General features: G+C 41.3%; 1 protein-coding gene across 2 annotated transcripts in view; it reads left to right on the forward strand.

Annotated features, from left to right (window-relative positions):
* The window catches only part of LOC121489170 (probable maltase-glucoamylase 2), a 90,350-nt gene that overhangs the window by 33,448 nt on the left and 37,001 nt on the right, over nt 1-19,901 (forward strand). For both annotated transcript variants that reach the window (XM_041751801.1, XM_041751802.1), the window contains exons 16-28: nt 2,912-3,083; nt 3,591-3,707; nt 6,927-7,081; nt 7,216-7,300; nt 8,389-8,445; nt 9,373-9,497; nt 10,066-10,154; nt 10,963-11,009; nt 13,563-13,730; nt 14,899-15,054; nt 16,219-16,440; nt 18,267-18,421; nt 19,460-19,628. In XM_041751801.1, the coding sequence (XP_041607735.1) occupies nt 2,912-3,083; nt 3,591-3,707; nt 6,927-7,081; nt 7,216-7,300; nt 8,389-8,445; nt 9,373-9,497; nt 10,066-10,154; nt 10,963-11,009; nt 13,563-13,730; nt 14,899-15,054; nt 16,219-16,440; nt 18,267-18,421; nt 19,460-19,628 (1,717 nt within the window). The remainder of the gene's footprint in view (nt 1-2,911; nt 3,084-3,590; nt 3,708-6,926; nt 7,082-7,215; nt 7,301-8,388; nt 8,446-9,372; nt 9,498-10,065; nt 10,155-10,962; nt 11,010-13,562; nt 13,731-14,898; nt 15,055-16,218; nt 16,441-18,266; nt 18,422-19,459; nt 19,629-19,901) is intronic.

Here is a 19,901-nt window from a genome sequence, read left to right on the forward strand (position 1 = left end):
GTCAGAAGCCATCCTGTGTGTAAGTCCTATTACCAAATGTTGTCGTGGTTCCTACACTAGGGTTGCTTGATTGGGCAAATAAAAATATAGGACCCTGTTAGATTTGTGCTGGACAGACTTATACTAAAGATTATCCATTGTTTAAACGAAATTCAAGTTTGCCTGAGGGTCCCATATGTTTACCTGGCAGTGCTATATGGCTTCTCTCCCCACTGCCTGCAGTTCTGCTGCCTGCAAATATACGCTTAGGTTAAAGCCTCTTCAGATGTTCTTTCTGGAAACCTTCCTATTGGTTCTAGGAAAAGATTACGTACCTTTTTTGTGCTCCTTATTGTATTACAATAGGCTCAATATGCAAAAATCCTGTATGATAACTTCCAGATAATCCACCTTCCCTTTTTTTTTTCTTGCTGGACTGCAAGATTTTGAGGGCAAAGTCATCTCTGTAACTTTACCTGAGGAATAGCATGTGTACTAAAGTGTGTGTTGCTTCCCTGCCTGGCCCGAGGGAGAGAAGTCAGGAAGGGCCTGCTGGAGGCCTGGTGAGTTTGAGGCAGGGACTGCCCCTGTTTTGTTCTCCAGCACCGTTTTGTCCTCCTGACTTTGTATTATGTGGGATTATCCAGGTGAGAGAAAAATCCTTGTCTGATAAATGCAAAAGTTTGAATCTCAATGAAAGAAAAGCTTCAGTATGAAGCACACGCATTTCTGGTGCTGTTAAGCCTCTCTTTTCTGACCTCTGACTCTCTCCCTCTACTTTTCTTGGGAAATAAACTAGAAGAATAGGACTCAATTTCCTCATCTTTGAAATGAGAGGCTTGGATTGCTGTTTCCCACAGTTCCTTCTTGTTCCAATCTATTTTGACCCTAAGATGCTTCTATCAAAGAATGGGAGGTAGGCGGGAGAGTGGCTACATGCCTGCAGTGAGAAAGAATGAGCAGGGGGAGAGAAGAGAGTTGCACATTGCTTTATTGCCAGTGTCTCCATGCAATAAAAGTGCTTAAGATTGTGATGAGGTTGGTTAATATATTGTAATGGCTATGATTAGTAGTTAAAAGATAACTATGATGGAGAAGATTAAGTGCCCTTCTGAGTTCTCTGGGTCAGGCCAAATGACCTAAGTTCCTGGAGAACGGTGGCGATAAGTGAACTTGGCCTTTGGATAGGAGGCAGAGTGGTGAAAACAAAACAAAACAAAACAAAACAGGATGCTTTTGTTCAGGGGGATCTGAACATCAGCGACATTTAAGCCGTAGATCTGATGAATATTTGGCTCAGTCTTCCTGGAAGTATCGTTTGGGGACAGTGGTTACTGGTCTACCCCAAGAAGGAGCTTCTCCTCCCTCTCAGCTGGAAGTAGAAAGACCAGATCCCCTCAGATATCAGGACTTAGGATAAGCCAGCCAATTCTGATGGACGGAAAAGAGAGACTTGAGGATCTCTGAAAAAGATTGTTCCTCAGGGCTGGAAAACACAGAGGTATCTAATCTAATCCAAGGTTGGCCTTTAGATAACCTGTAACCTCAGATAACTTTATCCCTGTTTCGGTTTCACTCTGTATAACCTGAATGTGTTTCTTTCATGATCGATAATTGAAGAGTGCCAGAAGCCCTCTAGCCAGTGGTAATAAAAGCAAAGTACCTGCTTGTCAAGATCAAAGTAGACATGAGGGTAGGAGTTGAAGAATGAGTGTTCGCCTTTATGTTACCTTTATTTTTTGGCTGTTAAGTTGTTAGAATAGAGGATTTCACTCTTTCAAGTCCATCTTCTATTTCAGAATTTTCTCCCATTTGTCACTATACATCATTGTGCATTTATAGACTCCCCATAAGGTAGTCCTCAGGAATATGAAGTGGGGGAGCATTGGTGGCTGTGACTGTCTGTGTAGAATTGCCCAGGGCCTGGTGATATGCTTATCTCAGACCATGGACTGAAAGGAAAGATAGAAGGGCTCAAAGTGATTGTGGCCAGGTAACACCATCCCAGAGTTATGATTTTGTTTAATTTCAGATTGCTAAAGGAACGTATGAACTATTTAGCATGGAAGCAGAAGGGAGGGAGAGGCATTTCAGGAAAATGCCTATGCAAAAGAGTGTTCAGAATAAAAGCTAGGAAAATCTCTTACATCTAACTGTGTTATCCCACCTCATGAGATCCTCCATCCCAGAGTAATTATCTTTCTGAATCCCATGTTTTCCATCCCTTTGCTTTCTCTTTTATAGTTTTATTTGATATGTGATTTTTATATGTTGTACAATGAAAATAATATTTTATATTTTAATTGCATTTAACTTTATAAAGAGTATCATATGTCATCTTTTCAGACTCACTCATTTAAAATTATTATTATTTTGTGTAGATTAAGATTTCCTAATATTGAGAATGGCTAATACTAAGTTCTAAAGCTTTAGAGGAACCCACCTGCCTAGAGCCCAGCTGGTATACAAACTGTCCTCATAAGCCAGCAGGGGTCACAGAGCTCCAACGTGAGCTGGTATAGAGCTAAACAGGATTATAAAGGGGCAGCAAGACATGGACACAAGGGACACTGGAAAAGATTTGTCTGGAGGGAGAAGATGGGGTCAATAACTCAAGACACAGCTCCAGTATTATCAACCAAAAGAACCAAAGCACAACCAGATCCAGCGAGATAAAGAGACCATAATCAAAAGGACAGGAACCCAGAGACATCTCCTTGGGGGTTGGACTATAAGTCTTATATGAAGTCTGATGCCTTATTCAGAAGTAGGAAAGAAGCTCTTAAAAGTGCTAGACTAGTTTGCTCACCTAGTTTATTGATGCCCTGATGTTTTTTCTGTTTGGCTAGAAGGCCTATTGTCTCCTTGGGTACAAGTGAGTCCTGGACATTCAGAGCTCACTTCATCTTCAATCGATTGTATTCCTTTTCAGGGCCATGGAGAATATCTTCCCCGGAAAAAATAACTTCATCTTATCCCGCTCTACTTTTGCTGGATCTGGCAAATTTGCTGGACATTGGTTGGGGGATAATGCCGCCACATGGGATGATCTCCGATGGTCCATCCCAAGTATCCTTGAGTTCAACCTATTTGGTATCCCCATGGTGAGTTTTACTTTCAACCAAAGAACCTTAACCTTTTGTCCTTTGGCATTCTTTCCTTTGTTAGTCTTTGAGATGTCTGACGACCAAGAAGTATATGTCTCCTTGCGGTATGTATTAGAGAATCCATTTTTATATGTGGCATGAACTGTATTTTGAAGATAGAAAGGTAAAACTTTATCATTGGGTAGTCATCCATGGAATCTCTGAAGTCAGCATGGAAACACCATAAGTAAAATATGTTAGCATCACAGAAAATTTCCATTAGCGAAGCATCAGTGAATAGGAAAGTAGAAATGGGGAACTGAACGCTGAGATTAGTTCTTGGAAGCTGATTCATGATGCACATTTGCTGCTTTCTTCCATTTGGCTGAGGCCGGCTTTGAAAGCCTGGGACCTCTGTAAGCATGGAATGACGGAAATTAGGTATTTTCCCCCTTACCACATAGGTATAGAGTCAGTGCTTTCTCCACTATCACTTACCACTCTGTATATGTGCTAATTCTCCAGGTAGGTGCCAACATCTGCGGTTATACAAAAAACGTCACAGAGGAGCTCTGCACAAGATGGATGCAGCTTGGAGCATTTTATCCACTCTCGAGGAATCACAATGGACCTGAGTTCAGGGTAAGGTCCCCAAGAGAGGCAACAGAAATTTCTTGGGTTGTCTTATTTACTTGTTCTCAAAAAGAATTAAAAAAAATTCCTATAGTTTGGCTATTAGTGTAGAAAAAAAATAGATAATTTTTTGGTCATATACCTAAAGAGCAAAAGTATTGGGATAAAGGTGCATGGGAAGTTCATACATATTGGATGATTTTATTGTGATTGATATTGATTTTTTTAAAACTCACCAATGAAGGTGAGAAGGTTGTTAGAGTTTCTGTGGTGCTGCTATCCATTACTTCTGTTACCTCCTTATATAAGATGGGACAATTGGAGTCCACTGGTATTTTATCTCAAACAATACAAGGGAAGCCAATTCTAGATTTGGAGGAGCAAGGAGGGATAGTTTAGGGAGTGGCAGGCCAGTGATCTGAAGATTTTTTTTCACCTTGTTACAAGGTGAAAAATTCATCCTATCTTTCTATGAATAATTTGGGAGACCCTGTCCCCCACTCACTACTTTTCACCCTTTTGTCCTTTTCTATCCAAAAATCATGTTTTTGATGGGTGAATACATAGAAGTGAGCTCAGAGCCCCTGTTAAGGAGATGTTTAGGACGATGGCAAGAGCAAGTAAGGTGGAATGCCCTTTATTTTAATGTAATCTGCACTTGGAGTATTTCAAAATTGAGTAGGTTAGTTCTTACTAGGATCAACAGAATAACTTACTGATGATCATTTTAGGACCCATTCTTGACTTGTCTGATGATATGTCTCTAACCTGGGAAAAGATTCATGGCCAAATCATCAAAGAATTTTATCCCAGGATAAAATCTGTTTGCGATCTAGAGAGGAGTTATTTCTGAACTTCGAAGCAGCTGGCTGGGAGGAAGGCAGGTTGCCTTCCTCATGAGATGGCTTGGAAGAAGATAAATAAAAGTGCTCAGATCACTTAGTCTACTAAGCCATAGTGCTTGTTTTCCTGTCCTTCCTTTAGTCCTATGCAATAGAATGATAATGAGTGTCACACATTAAGTTTAAATGTAAATTTAAAAAGTAAAAAGAAACAGGGACACCTGGGTGGCTCAGTGGTTTAGCACCTGCCTTTGGCCCAGGGCATGATCCTGGAGTCCCGGGATCGAGTCCCACATCAGGCTCCCTGCATGGAGACTGCTTCTCCCTCTGCCTATGTTTCTGCCTCTCTCTCTCTCTCTGTCTCCCACGAATAAATAAATAAAATCTTAAAAAAAAAAGAAACAGAAGCAATCATGTGAAGTATATTTTATGTAACTCAATATGTCCATAACATTATCATTTCAACCTGAGTTTATTTTTTAAAGATATTTATTTATTTATTTATTTATTTATGAGAGATATATAGAGAGAAGCAGAGACACAGAGGGAGAAGCAGGCTCCATGCAGGGAACCTGATGCAGGACTCGATCCCGGGACTCCAGGATCACGCCCTGGGCCAAAGGCAGGCACTAAACTGCTGAGCCACCCAGGGATCTCCTCAACCTGTGTTGAATATAAAATATTGTCAAATAGATATTTTATATTCTTTTCTCTCTATTAAGTCTTCAAAATTCAAGAGCATTTTTAAAAAAGATTTTATTTATTTTTTCATGAGATACACAGAGAGAGGGAGAGACAGAGACACAGGCAGAGGGAGAAGCAGGCTGCATGCAGGGAGCTTGATGTGGGACTCGATCCAGGACTCCAGGATCACGCCCTGGGCCGAAGGCAGGTGTTAAACTCCTGAGCCACCCAGGGATCCCCTCAAGAGCATTTTACACTCATTGTACATCTCAGTTTAAGTGCTAAGTTTTCAACAGTTGGAGTGCAATGAACCAAAACAATAAAGTTATAGTTAATGGGAACATATTTTAAAATATTTTATTTATTTTTATTCTTTATTTTATTTAAAAATATTTATTTAAAAATATTCAGTTTTTAGGATTATTTTTAAATTCACTAAAGTCAAGTAAAATTAAAGTTCAGTTCCTCAGTCTTCCTAACTACATCTCAGGTGTTCAAAAGCTCCATGTGGCATGTGGCCACCATGGTGGACAGTGCAGCTCTATACCTTCTTGGTTGGAGACCAGAGTGATGGAGGCTTTGGAGTATTATTTTTCATTGGTGTTTGGCCTCAGGGTTTTCATGAGCCCCACACTGGGGGTGTGGAGTGGTCTCCTGCAATAGACTGCTCTACTTTCTAATCCCCTTGAAGGGAGGAAATGAGCATCTTTAGGAACAAAAGAAAGGAATAAATTTAGGTAATTTTCTCTAAAATTCAGTCTCAGTAATACAGTAAAGGATGACGGATCTCAATATGACATACATTATCTTTCATATCTTAGAAATTGCAAGGAAAATGAACTAAATAAGTCTCCTCATTAATGGAAAATTTCTGTTTGTGGGTCCTAAGAAAATTAGATTTACCTTCTAAAGGGTTCTGTCTTTGCTCTTGGATAAAGTCATGATTTCTTTGCACAATGTGTTTTGAAGAAAAAAATAGAAGTCACTGTCTTTGGGGTAGAGAAAGGAAAACAAATATTGGTGGTGAAAACGTTACAGACAGAACTAGATGTAAATTTTAATATTGCAGATTCATAAAATTGCATGGAAAGGAAAAGATGGATTATAGATCATGGTGGTAGGCAATGGAGAAACATAATACATAACAATAATTTAGATCAGCTAAGAAGGGAACAGGGCCTCTATAACCCCTTTATCTCCATGACAACCTCCTAACTTTTTTTTTTAAGTATTTATTTATTTTGAGAGAGAGAGAGAGAGAGAGAGAAAGTGTGCATGTGAGGGGCAGAGGGAGCGGGAGAGAGTCCCAAATGGACTCCGTGCTGAGTTCTGAGCCCCTGGGATCTTGACCTGAGCTGAAACCAAGAGTCTGATGCTTAACTGACTGCACCACCGGGGTGGCCCTCTCTATGAACTTCTGTATGTATCCCCCTTGAGGCTACCACAGACCGAGATCAGAAGACACATGTCAAATATAAACTCCCCCCTCTGCTTTTACCTTGGGAGAATCATGGAATCTTTTGTCCTATGTTTCATCTATAAAATAAAGAAACAGTACCAAGGTCCTTTTAGCTTTGGAAATGTTCTGATATCATCCAAGTTGAAGAACATGGCTACTTTCATCTGGGAAAGCTTCTTTCATAAGGGAACAAACTTTTAAAACATGATGGAAATCTCTAATATTTGTTTCATTTTCTTCTAGGACCAGGATCCCGCTGCCTTTGGTGAACACTCTCTGCTGCTGGAATCCTCCAGACATTACCTGAACATCCGCTACACCCTGCTGCCCTACCTCTACACCCTTTTCTACCGAGCTCACACCCGGGGGGATACTGTAGCAAGGCCACTGGTCCATGAGTGAGTTTCTTGACCCACAAAGAATCTCTTTCAGATCATTAATTTCACTTGCCTTGTTAGTGGTAACAAGGTTAGTCCACCTAGTGTGCTGTTGCCCTGTACTGGGGGCTTCATCTCCCTTTTCTGTTTTCCAGATTCTATCAGGACCCAGCTACATGGGATGTGCATGAGCAGTTCTTATGGGGGCCTGGACTCCTCATCACCCCTGTTTTATATGAGGTGTGTTTATAATCCAAACAATGGGGTTGGAATATCACACTTGTCCCCGTGGCTCTATAGCTGAGTAAGCTAAGTCTGGAGTATCTATGACTGCATTTAAATATAAATAAATGAATGAGAGAGAGAGAGAGAAAGAGAGAGATCGATCATGAAAGTTTGGAAATTAGAAAAATTAATACTTGGTCCTCCCGCCTCACCAAGCAAAACAATTTATATTTTGCAAAATTACCTTAAGGCTTGCTTTCTTAAGCATATGACCATGGACTGACAGACTTTAAATGCCTTGTAAGTCTGGGCTGGCCATCTGTCTGTGCTTCTTTTTTTTTTTTTTTTAAGATTTTATTTATTTATTCATAGAGACAGAGAGAGAGGCAGAGAAAGAAGCAGGCATCATACAGAGAGCCTGACGTGGGACTCAGTCCAGGGTCTCCAGGATCACGCCCTGAGCTGCAGGCGGCACTAAACCGCTGTGCCACCGGGGCTGCCCTGTGCTTCCTTTTAACCAGAGGACATGTGTTCTTGAGGTTGGGCTGGGAAAAGAGAAGATGTGGGAGAGAGGTCTGGGCAAGGGAGAGAGGTCTGGGCAAGGGAAGGGTGTTACTCTCTTCCCTTCAGATATGAAGGACCACACATACTCTCCTAAAGTGCGAGTGGGGAAGTGTGGGGGAGGGATCAGGGTTATGCTGCTCACTTTATAAACATGAGAGATCGCCAATGTTCTCATGTCAAAGGCCCATCTCTTGGCAGGTGCTGTGACCAGCAGAGGTCCTGCTAGAAGGCTCTCCAGGAGACCTGGCTGTCTCAGTCTCCTCCCACTTGTTAGATTACACATGTAACACAAGTAATCTAACTTGTTAGATTACACAGTGAATCAACTTTCTCTACTTCTCTTAGAAAGTTCAGGACCCTCAAAACAAAACAAATTTAATTTCTAGGCACAGCTATGCTTTGGGTACCCGTATTTGTACCTGTAGAATGGGATGGTCCCAACCATCTCAGGATTGTGCAGATGAGCATGTGCAACCACACATGAGGTATGTAAACTCTAAGGGGCATGCTGATGTTGCTCATTATCGGTATTTCCCTAGGGTGTGGACCTAGTGAAAGCATACATACCGGACGCCATCTGGTACGACTACGAGACCGTAAGTAAGGCAGCCTGCTTGGATCAGAGACCAGCCCCTGGCAGAGGGCAATTCTAAGGCAGGAGTCCTGGGATCTTGGGGTAGGATGATAGCACAAGATTTTACATTTGGTTGATAGAGGGCAATTTTCTATGAGGAAGGCCCTTCTAGATGTACTATGAAATAATTTGAATAACTGGGGTAGGTTTAGGGCACTTTTCACTGTATCAACCTGGGTACTGTGAAGCTCTGATACCCTAGTGAATGAAAGCTCAGTTGTGAAAGAATCACTGCACTGTGTAACCCAAATAATACAAACCACTGAGTCTCAGATCTGCTACCTATTTCAATTATGCCTTGGGAAACCCTTTGTTTTGGGGAGTCTCTGCTTTTCCTTCTTTCCTTTCCTCTTTCTTTCTTTCTTTCTTTCTTTCTTTCTTTCTTTCTTTCTTTCTTTCTTTCTTTCTTCTTCTTTCTTTCTTCTTTCTTTCTTTCTTTCTTTCTTTCTTTCTTTCTTTCTTTTTCTTTCTCTCTTTCTTTTTCTTTTTCAAGTTTTTATTTAAATTCCAGTTAGTTGGAATACAGTGTAATGTTAGTTTCAGGAGTAAAATTTAGTGATTCATCACTTACATATAACACCCGGTGCTCATCACAAACAGGTGCCCTCCTTCATGTCCATTACCCTTTTAAGCCATCCCTCACCTACCTCCCCTCCAGCAACCTTCTGTGTATTCTCTATGGTTAAGAGTCTATTTTCTGGTTTGCCTCTCTCTTTCCCCCCACCCTCCTCAGTTCATCTGTTTGTTTCTTAAATTCCACATGTGAGTGAAATCATACAGTCTTTCTCTCACTGACTTATTTCAAATGAGGCAACTGAACTAGAGGATCTGCATGGTCCCTCCTACTCTAACAGTCCATTATCTGCTCTGTTGTCCTTCTGTTGGTTAGGGGGTAGCCATGCAGTGGAGGAAACAATCAGTGGAGATGCAGCTGCCACTTGATAGGATAGGACTTCACCTCCGAGGAGGCTTCATATTTCCCACCCAGCAACCCAGCACAACCACAGAAATCAGGTAAGTGATTTCACACTCTTCTAAGGTGTGACTATTCTGATGCTTCAAGGGGGGCATGTTAAGGGACAGACAAATGGACACTAAAAGTGGACAGATCAAGGAAAAACATCTCTAGTCAATAATCACTCTCCCTTCCTTTCAAGGTCAGCCCCAAAGTGGCGCCTTCATGTTCATTTAGCGGGTAAGGTAGCCTCAGTTCCTTCACATGTCTAGAGTCTTTCATTTGGAAATTGAATCAGACTTTAAGAACAGCTAAGACAATCATTTGTGAGGATTTCCCTATGGCCAGAAACTGTCTTCAAGGAGATTCCCTTGAGTTAAATAGGAGGTGAGAGTTATCACATGGAAGCAAACATAGCTTCTAAGGTCAAGAGCCAGGAAGTTCAGGTGCAGACCCCAGCACTATTACTACCAGATGTGTTGTCATGGGCAATGTACTCTCTGTGTTGCTGCTTATCACTAGCAAGCTGGGGATGACAATAGTTTGTCCCTGAGGCATGAAAGGGGCTGGTTGAACAAAGTTCTATGTCTTCTTCATTCTCTGAAATTGAGAGATGCTGTTTTACAGTCGGAAGAATTCCCTGGGACTCATTGTTGCCTTGGACTATAAGAGAGAAGCACAGGGAGAGCTGTACTGGGATGATGGTGTATCTAAAGGTAGGATTCCCTGTGGTGCCCTCCCTGGAGTTCTCAGTGAAAAGTAATCATTACAAGCTGTCCAGTATGGCACTAACTCTGTTATCATCGATGCTTATTTCTTTAAGTTTAGAATCAATTCATCCTAAAGGTTCGGTTAGCCAAGTATGATGCATTAAAATCGACTTCAGATGAGCAACTCATATATTATTGACTACCAAAGCGACCCACATTATTGGGTTTAGTTTAATTACTCTCTTTTTTGGGTCTCTCTACCAATACCAAATAATACCTTTTGTTAATCGATTTGTAAAATACTGCTTTGGTTACTATTGAAGAGGAAGCACCTAATTGGTATCGTGTGCTTTTCCACTATAAGATTCTCATGGAAGTAACTGCCATAAGTTTGTGATCTGTGATTATATAAAAATCCTGCCCTGTGTAGAATTAGCATTTATTAATATTTGTTGGCTACTTATTATTGTGCTGTATGCAATACATATTATTGCGCAGGGGATATAAATTGAGTAAGATGTAGGCATTGCCCCTGAGGAACTCTTGATCCAGCAGGATAGATACAATGTGCATGTGGATGACTATACGTACAAGTCATGATGTTTTAAGTGCCAGCAAAATGGTGCCACGAAGTGCCACAGGAGATCAGAGGGTGAAGCAGTTAGGTTTGGCTGAAGCAGTCCAGGAAACTTGTTGGGAGATTTGACAAAAATGGGCAGAACCTGGATAAGCAGAGATAGAGAAGGGAAAAGCATGACCTCAAGGCTCCTCAACTTCCTATAATAATGAGTCCTCCTCTATTTTCCTCTTTTAGATACTGTAGCTGAAAAGTATATTCTGTATAATTTTTCTGTCACCTCGGTAAGTACTATTTTTGAGGAACACACAGTGTACATTCTTTTCTGTGATGCCTTTTTGAGTTTTTGGTTTGCTATGATGCTTGGTCATTTGGAACAGGACCACTCATCATGGTCTTGTGGCCGTGATGGTCCCAGAAAATATGAGAGTTTTTAATCTATGTTAGATATCTAAGCCTATCAAAAATCAGTATGACTTCAGTGAAGAAATTGGGGGGCTCTTTGGAAAAAAAATTCATTGTCTCTGAGTTTGATATGAGTCCTGGCTTCTGGGATGTGTCCTGGGAGGATGGTGTGTGTGTGTGTGTGTGTGTGTGTGTGTGTGTGTGTGTTCCCACGCAAGTATATGTGGGATGTGGGTAGGGGTGATGAGTGGTATGGGGCCTTTCGGAGGTTCTCCCATAACGGCCTTCTTTTCCAGCCCCCAAACTTGGCCTTGGACACAGGTATTAAGTGGTGGTGTTGAGAGGTTGGGAGATACCAAAAACTATAGATCATCACTTGCCTCGTCTCTGTCTCCCAAAGGGACCAACCGGAAGGAAAGCAGTAATGCTAGCAGCGGATGTGAGAATTCTAATCTGATTTTCTTGGAAGTCTGATTATGTGTGAGCGAAGATTTCTTTTGTGGGGGATCTCTTTCCTTTATTCTGCCTTTCTTTTTAGAAAGAATAAAAAATAAGAAAGCATGTTTTTTTAATTATCCTTTTTATTTTGAGATAATTCTAGAGCTTCATGTAGTTGTAAGAAATAATACTGAGAGCCCCGTTGTCCCCTTCACCCCGTTTCTCCTCATGGAAACATCTTGTCCTTTCAAGAATGTTATGTGGATAGAATCATACAGCATGTAAGCTTGGAACTGGCTTCTCTTTCACTCAGCAAAATTCTCTCAAAATTCATCCAAGTTGTGGCATATGAAAAGCCTATTCCTTCTTGTTGCTGAGGAGCATTCCAAGATATAGATGTTTGTTTAATCAGTCACTTAATAAAGAGTATCTGGGTTTTTTCCAGTCGTAGCTATTACAAATAAAGCTACTTTGAACATTTATGGACAGGTTGTCATTTGTCTGAGGTAGACACCCAAGAGCCAGTTGCTGGGTCTTACAGGAGTTGCATGTTTCATTTTGTGAGGAACTGCCAAGCTGGTTTTCAGAGTGGCCAGACCATTTTGCATTCCCACCCAGTTTCTCTGCATCATAATCAGCATTTATGTTGTCACATTTTTAAAATCTTAGCCATTCTGATAAGGGTATAATGACATATTATTGTGGTTTCAGTTAGTATTTCTCTGATATCTAATGATGTTGACCATCTTTTCATTTGCCTCCATGTATATTCTCTTAGGTGAAATGTCTCTCTAGTTCTTTTGGCCATTTTTTCATTGACTATTTTTGGCTGATTTCTCTGTTCAGTTTTCAGAATTCTTTATACATTCTAGAGAGGAGTTCTTTGTTGGATCCATGGTTTGTAAAGATTTCCTATCCGCCTGTAGACATGTCTTTTCATTCTTTCAACAGAGTCTTCCACAGAGCAGAGGTTTTACATTTTGATGGGTCTAATTTAACTTTTTTTTTTCTTTTGTGGATTGTGCTTTTTGGTGTCCACTGTAAAACTCTTTCTATCGATAGAACTTGAATATTTTCCCCTATTTTTTCCCTAAAAATTTTAGTTTTACCTTTTGCATTTAAGTCTGTGATCTGCTTTGAGTTAACTTTTACACACAGTGTGACATTTGGGTACAGATTCGACTTTTGGCTTCAGCATGGCCGACTATCCCAGCACCATTTGTTGAAAAGATTCTCTTTTCTCCACTACAGTACTTTTGCACCTTTGCAAAAAATCATTTGGGCACACTTGTGGGTCACCTAATCTTTTTAAACATCAAAATGTCCCCCCCCCCCTTTTTTTCTTCAGTCTTCAGTTCCACCTTGGCCAGAGCTCAACTTCATCACCTTTGAACTGTGGTTCCCTGGGAAGGTTGTCTGCTTCCCCTGGGCTTCAGTCTTCTCATCTGAAGAATGGGCTCATTGTAGCTTCAGCCTCATAGCTTGCTGTCAGAATGGAGTGAGATGCTGAGCACTGTGCCTGGCACAGAGCAAACGTTCATAAATTTTAGTTCCTATTCTTATTATCATTAAAATAAAAAGGAAAAACAGTATTTGGGCCATTCTCTGTGTGTGTGTGTGTGTGTGTGTCTGTCTGTCTGTCTTCATCTTTTTCTGCCAATAGGCTAATGTGGGTGCTGGTGTCTTTTTGTTCGTTTTATGAGCACCCATCTTGCTCACTTGGAAATTCTGTGATGTCAGGAATGTACTTCCTGAGCAATAGAATAAATAAATAACCAGTGAATCAAGCAAACATGAAATGTTACTGTAAGATTGAAGACCATTAAAAGTCTGGATGAACAAATTCCCTGGGGACGATCACCACATACCAATTAGTGCTTCAGAGATAAAGGACATACCTTGGATGTCAGAAAGAAAGATCTTGATGGTATTTGGTGATGTACCCAGTTTCTAAACAGATGCTTTTGTGTATGTGTGTGTGTTTTTTTTCCTAGAACCGGCTACAGGCAAAAATTATAAATAATACATATATGGACCCTGACAACCTCATGTTTACAGATATCATAATCTTGGGAATGGACAAGGAGCCTACTAATTTTACTGTCTCACTTAGTAATTCTCCTACCCCCGTTTCAAATGTTAACTACAATGTTTCATCAAAGGTAGGAGACTGTTCCATCCTTGCAGAGCCCTTGTCAAAAGCCCTGGCCTAAGATTCTGACAGCCAGCTCTCTCTTGCTCTTTTGACTTTGGGCAGTTACAGAGATAGCTGGCTTGCTGCAAAATCTACCATACTACAGGGCCGTTGCAGCAGGAGAATCACGCGTGCTAAGCATGGACTCTGAAGCTTTGCTTGCATCAAAACGCTGAAGGGGACAGTGGGAGTTGAGACCCCGAGGGAGGGAAGGCAGTTCTCTGGGTAGATTTAAAACTAGACCTACTGATCCCAGATGTGATAGAGTGTAAATATGATTCAGTACATTGGCCTAGTTCAGGAGAGTATTTACATGTTTGTCCTCTCATTTAAGCTAAAGACTCTCTTTGTCTGAGACACAATTGACACACTACTTTGATACCATTACAGAAAAGGAGAGTTGAATAGGACTCGAGGAGTAATCCAGTTCTGCTCTCATCGAATGAGTCCCTTGCATGCTAATCTTTAACAAAAGGTTCCAATTGTTAGTTGAATATTTCAAGCACTGGGAAATTCACCATTTCTTAGGGCAGGTCCCTTTCATTTTTGAAGGTACAGAGAGCAAAAAATTAAGAGCCTGGTTGCCAATCTTAGCTCTGCCGTCACCTCTATGAGATCTTGGGCAAAGCATTAAATCTCTCTAAACCTCAGTTTTCTGTTTTGTAAAATGAAATTTCCATATAATTTGCAGCATAGGATTACCTTCTAGGATCGATGGAGATAATGCATATGAAGTGATTATCACAGTGCTTGGCCCGTATAAATGCTCAGTAAAGTTTAACTATTGTTATTACTGCCATCATTATTACAATGTGTGAGCACCACACCCAGAGGGCGATAACTCTGACAAAGACAGCCCTACCTGTGATCCTTACTCCTTAACTTGATGGAAGCCCTTCCCATTCAGTATTCCACAGTGACTTCATGAGGTGAGAAAGGTCAAGAATAAGCCAAGTTCATTTTCCCGACAGGGAGGTCAAAAGCCCCAAAGGATAAAAAATAATATTTCAAGTAACCCATGACAAAGTGGTATTGGATGAAGGGCTAGCTCACCTTCCAGATCATCGGGGAAGGACATTATCCAGGTGGTTCAACCTCGTTCTGTTTGTCATGTGGCTTCTTTTCTTCTTCCTCAGGTGGTGAAGATCAGTGATCTCAAGGGACTGGTACTTGGTCGAGAATTCTCCATTGGATGGAAACTTCCAGTCAGTGACCTGGAGAAATTCAACTGCTACCCTGAGGACCCTGCTGTCTCTGAGGAGAATTGCAGGCAGCGGGGGTGCCTTTGGGAGGTAATGATCGGGCGCACATTACCACAGTGAACGGGAAGTGTCCCATGAGTAATTAGACACCTAGAAACACTTCCCAGATGTTGATGGGTTGAAGAGTAATCATCCTTCAGGAAGAAAATGACGCTTATCAACTGATAAGTTATCAATTTATTAATAACTGATGAGTTATTTTGCTAACTCCGTATGATAGGTGTCAGTGTTTTCCTCAGATATCCTGAATCAGAAGACACTTACTGCCACTCTGGCTCTCTCTTTCCTCCAACCACAGCATTTAAAAACCCACTTTTATTTTTAACACAGCAATAATGCATTGGGTATGTGTTGTACATTGAGTATTTGAAGTCATTTTTTCTTTCATATATTAGACAGCCCTTGTGGAAGGTAAGCTAGAACTATTTCTTTTATTTGAAAAATAGAATGAAAGCCAGAGAAAATAAGTAATTACCTCAAGGTCCAGTGGGGGCAGTGAGGCCACTATACTGGGAGCAGAAGCCTGCCTGAAGATTCCAGTCTCCAGAGCAGGCTTCCTGTTGACCCTTCCCTGCCACCCAGTGGAGGAGGCCAATGAGCATGTGTTTTTTAAATGGATGTATTCATTTTGTTGGCACTGTCATAGCAAAGTACCACAAAGTAGGTGACTTAGAACAACAGAAATTTATTATCTCAGTGTTCTGGGAGCTAGGAGTCTGAGATCAAGGCATCAGCAGAGTTGGTTTCTTCTAAGAAAAGGGAGAGAGAATCTGTCCCAGACTTTTCTCCTAGATTCTGGTGGTTCTCTGGCACTCTTTGGTCTTCCTTGGCTTATAAAAATATCACCTGATCTCCACCTTCATCTTCACATGGGGTTCTCATGGGGTGCAAGTCTATCTCTGTGCCCAAATTTCCCCTTTTAATAAGGACACCGGTCATATTGGGTTAGGCTGATCCCAATGATCTCATTTAACCTGATCATCTGTTAAGACCCTATTTCCAAATAAGGTCACTTTCCAACTCAGCTCTGAACGGATTCCAGGGTGGCACTTCACATCTTTTGGGGAACATAATTCAAGCCGTGATAACAGGCATGGTGTAAGAGACTTAGTCTGTGTGAACCAATTTCTTTAGGAATCAGACCCTTGAAGTGCAGTGTTAGAGGCTGATGGAGAGTTTCTCCTCTTGTTCCAGTCCACAACTCTTCCTGGTGTGCCCACCTGTTACTACGATACCATCCCCAGCTACGCCGCCAGTAACATTCAGTACCTGCCTATGGGCATCACCACAGAGCTTGCCTACTTGGGAGCCCCCAACTCAGCCCGAGCAGCCTCGGCATCTGGCTCTCTCTCTGCAACGGTCAGCTTCCTCCAGTTGAGCGTGATCTACCACACAGAAAACATGCTGCAGTTCAAGGTAATTGCCAAGGTGCTGTAGGTTCTGATCCTCAACATGGAATTCTTACAGCTCCGGGTGGATGGATGAAAGTCATTGAAACACCGTTGTGTCCAATCCCTCATTTTATAGATAAAGGCAACACAGCCCAGAGAGGTCAAGATCAGAGACTTAGGAGCATGGTAGAGCCAGGATGTGACCTTGGACCCACCAGGGTTGTGGATGGCCTGCACTATCAAGTTGCTCAGTCAGCAGTGTCCTCAAAGAACCCCTTCTTAGCCCTGTGAAAAATGTGTCTGCTACGTGGAAAACTCACACAAGTGGCATTAATTCACTTCTGATGTTAGAGTTATTTCTCTAGCAGTGGTTCTTAAACTTCAGAGAGCATCAGAATCACCCACAAGTCTTGGTAAAGCTCAGATTTCTAGGTCTCAGCCCCAGAGTTTCCAGCCTGAGAGTCCACAATCCTAACCTGCTTCCATGTGACGCTGATGCTACAGGTCAAGGGGCCATACTTTGAGACCCACAGCTCTGCTCTGAGGGAAGTACAACGTGAGCCACATAGATTTTCTAATAGCCACACTCCTAAGAATGTATTTGAAAAAAAAATCAAGTGCAATTCACGTTAATAGCATTTTATTTAACCGAGATGCTGAAATATTACCTCACCATGTAATCCAAACACAATTTTTGAGATATTTTAGAATCTTTTATTCATACAAACTGTTTAAATTTTGGTGTGTAGTTTGCACTTATTGTGAGTCTCAATTCAGATTAGCACCTTTCAAGTCTTTAATGGCCACAAGTGGCTGGTGGGTCCGATGCTGGGTGAATTATAGACAGAGACTACGCCAGGTGGAGCTGCCTCACCAGGTCATCTTTATGTGTCCAAATAAGGAGATCTCAGGGAATGATTTCCAAAGCCAGTCACTCCCCAACAGGGACAAGCAGGCTTCTCTTGTTAGGGCTTGGGATGACTAGCAGAAGGGGGTTTTAATATCATAATGAAGCTGAGGTAACTGTGCCACACTTTCTGATTCATCTACGAAGGCCTCTCCTCAAGTGTTTCTTTTCCTGTTCTAGAAATTCCTTAGTTAAGTTTCTAAAAATCGAAACTGACAGGCAGAAGCTTCTAGGAGTCTCCTGAGTTCAGGGCATCAATCTTGAGTTCAGGAGGTTACAGGGCCTCACCAGTGACAATACCACCTTGGACAACTCAGCCCTAAACATTGCTTTTCACACTGTAATGTTGGAGGAATCACCCGGGCTCTTGTGAAAATGAAGATTCAGATTCAGGAGGTGGAGGGGTGGGGGAGCCTGAGATTCTGCATTCCTCACAAGCCTCCAGGTTATACTGCTGCTTTTGGTCTGAGAAACACAATTTTGAGAAGCAAGGCTATGGACAAAACTTGTCTTAAGCATCTGGAGGCTCAACCAGTAAGAACTGAGTCCATATAAAAACTCAATTCTCTAATTTCTGATATATACATACATGCTCAAACATAACATTACATATTTAATTGCATGTACATATTCATAAACATACACATAAACATACATGCAGTTATTCTATCCATGAAATTCTTTACACATAATTCATAAATTATTTAGAGGAAGTGCCCTCCCTGCCTTTGAATAGGTATTTCTGAGGCATTTTGGAGTTCAGGATCTATACTGGGCACTGTAGGTGGCAGCGGCTTCATATCTATATGTTATGGGATATTTGATGCCTCCCAATATGATTCAAACTGGCCAGAAAACATGGGAACTGAATTATTTGAGCTGGCAGGAGGCATTTTGGGTCTAATATTGTTCCATCAGAAAGTCTCCTTCTCTCTCTTTGTTAGATCTTTGATCCCACAAACAAAAGGTACGAGGTCCCAGTGCCTCTGAACACCCCTCCTTCTCCATCTGGCTCTCCTGAAAACCGTCTGTATGATGTCAGGATTCAGAACAATCCTTTTGGGATCCAGATTCTACGAAAAAACTCCAGCACTGTAATGTAAGTATTATTTACTTAGTTCTCATTAAAGTGGTTCTAGATCTAATTATGGTGATTCTAATTAATGTGCATGAAATATTAATCTTAGAGACAATATAAGTGTGTGTGTGTGTGTGTGTGTGTGTGCGCGCACGTGTTTAACAGGGAGCAGATCTATTGCTCCATTTTCTACTAGTCACTAACTCAACAAGAAAAATTAATCAGAGGCTTAAAATAAGTGTTGCTTGATTTCAGAAAAAGAAAAATGCATGTTCTACTCATTGCTCTTGTTAAGTAGAGCAGAAGAAAACTCTTTTTAATAAGTGTGATAGATAACCTAGGATAGAAATCAGCTCTATATACTCTCATTACAAAATAACAGAAGATTCAGAGAGAGGGAAAACTTTACTAAGCAAAGAGAAACAGCTTCTTACAATCGTTGCTTCTATCAGTGCTGTAGACTTAAAGCCTTTTCACAATGTTAAATGTGAAAAGAGTTGTCATTTCTCATCCCTTGTCCTGCTGCCTAATGGAATGAAGGGAAGGTCTGGATTTTGCTTGGGGCTGCAGTTCCCCATACATGTAAAAACCATCACCTGTACCTGCACCTATGGACAGCTTTTGGCTCTCTTTGACTGTGTGTTTGACTTTGTTCAGTTGCCTTCTTTGCTAAGAATTCCTTTGGCCCATCCAGAAAAGCCATTCTGAGAACTTCGCACTTTTCTGTTGGGAAATTTGCTTAGACCTTGTTCACTTATTCATGCACGTATTCAAACTAATACTCCAGGCAATGATAACTAAAGAGATGAGTGAGACATAGTCCTTGCCTACAAGGAGCCCATGACCCAGAAAATGAGATCTCAGCCTTGCAGACCACAGAATAAAAATGCAAAGACAACACATTGGCAGTGAGTCATGGCCATTGGTACAAGCTGTGTCCTCTCACAGTATTTGAACCTGGATCCAGAGGCTTCAGAATCAAGTAGAATTCCCCTCTGTGCCCTGTGCTTGCTCTGGCCAATGATCAGTGTAGTGCGGAGATATGCCTTTGTGTTGCAGTTGGGATTCTCAGCTCCCTGGCTTCACCTTCAACGACATGTTCCTCTCCATTTCTACTCGCCTCCCCTCTCAGTACATATATGGCTTTGGGGAGACGGAGCACACAGCTTTCAGAAGAGATATGAACTGGACCATGTGGGGAATGTTTGCTCGTGATGAGCCACCAGCGGTAAGCACAGAAAAATAAGATTCTCAATCATTTTCTCCCTGTGTAAATTTATCTTAATCTGTATGTACATATATAGCACCCTATTAATCAGCTTCACCTTATATTGATAAATTCTGTTCTCAGATGAAATAAGCCACAGGTTATACTCTTCTGTTCCTAGAAGACAGACATATTTTTCCCCCGTGGACTATTTTACTTCAAAACTTTTATTTAGTATATTCTATGTGTCAGGTACATGTCTTAATTAATAAAATGCTGTCTGTTCTCCAGAGG

This window comes from Vulpes lagopus, chromosome 4, assembly GCF_018345385.1.
Source record: "Vulpes lagopus strain Blue_001 chromosome 4, ASM1834538v1, whole genome shotgun sequence".
Taxonomy (NCBI): Eukaryota; Metazoa; Chordata; class Mammalia; order Carnivora; family Canidae; genus Vulpes; species Vulpes lagopus.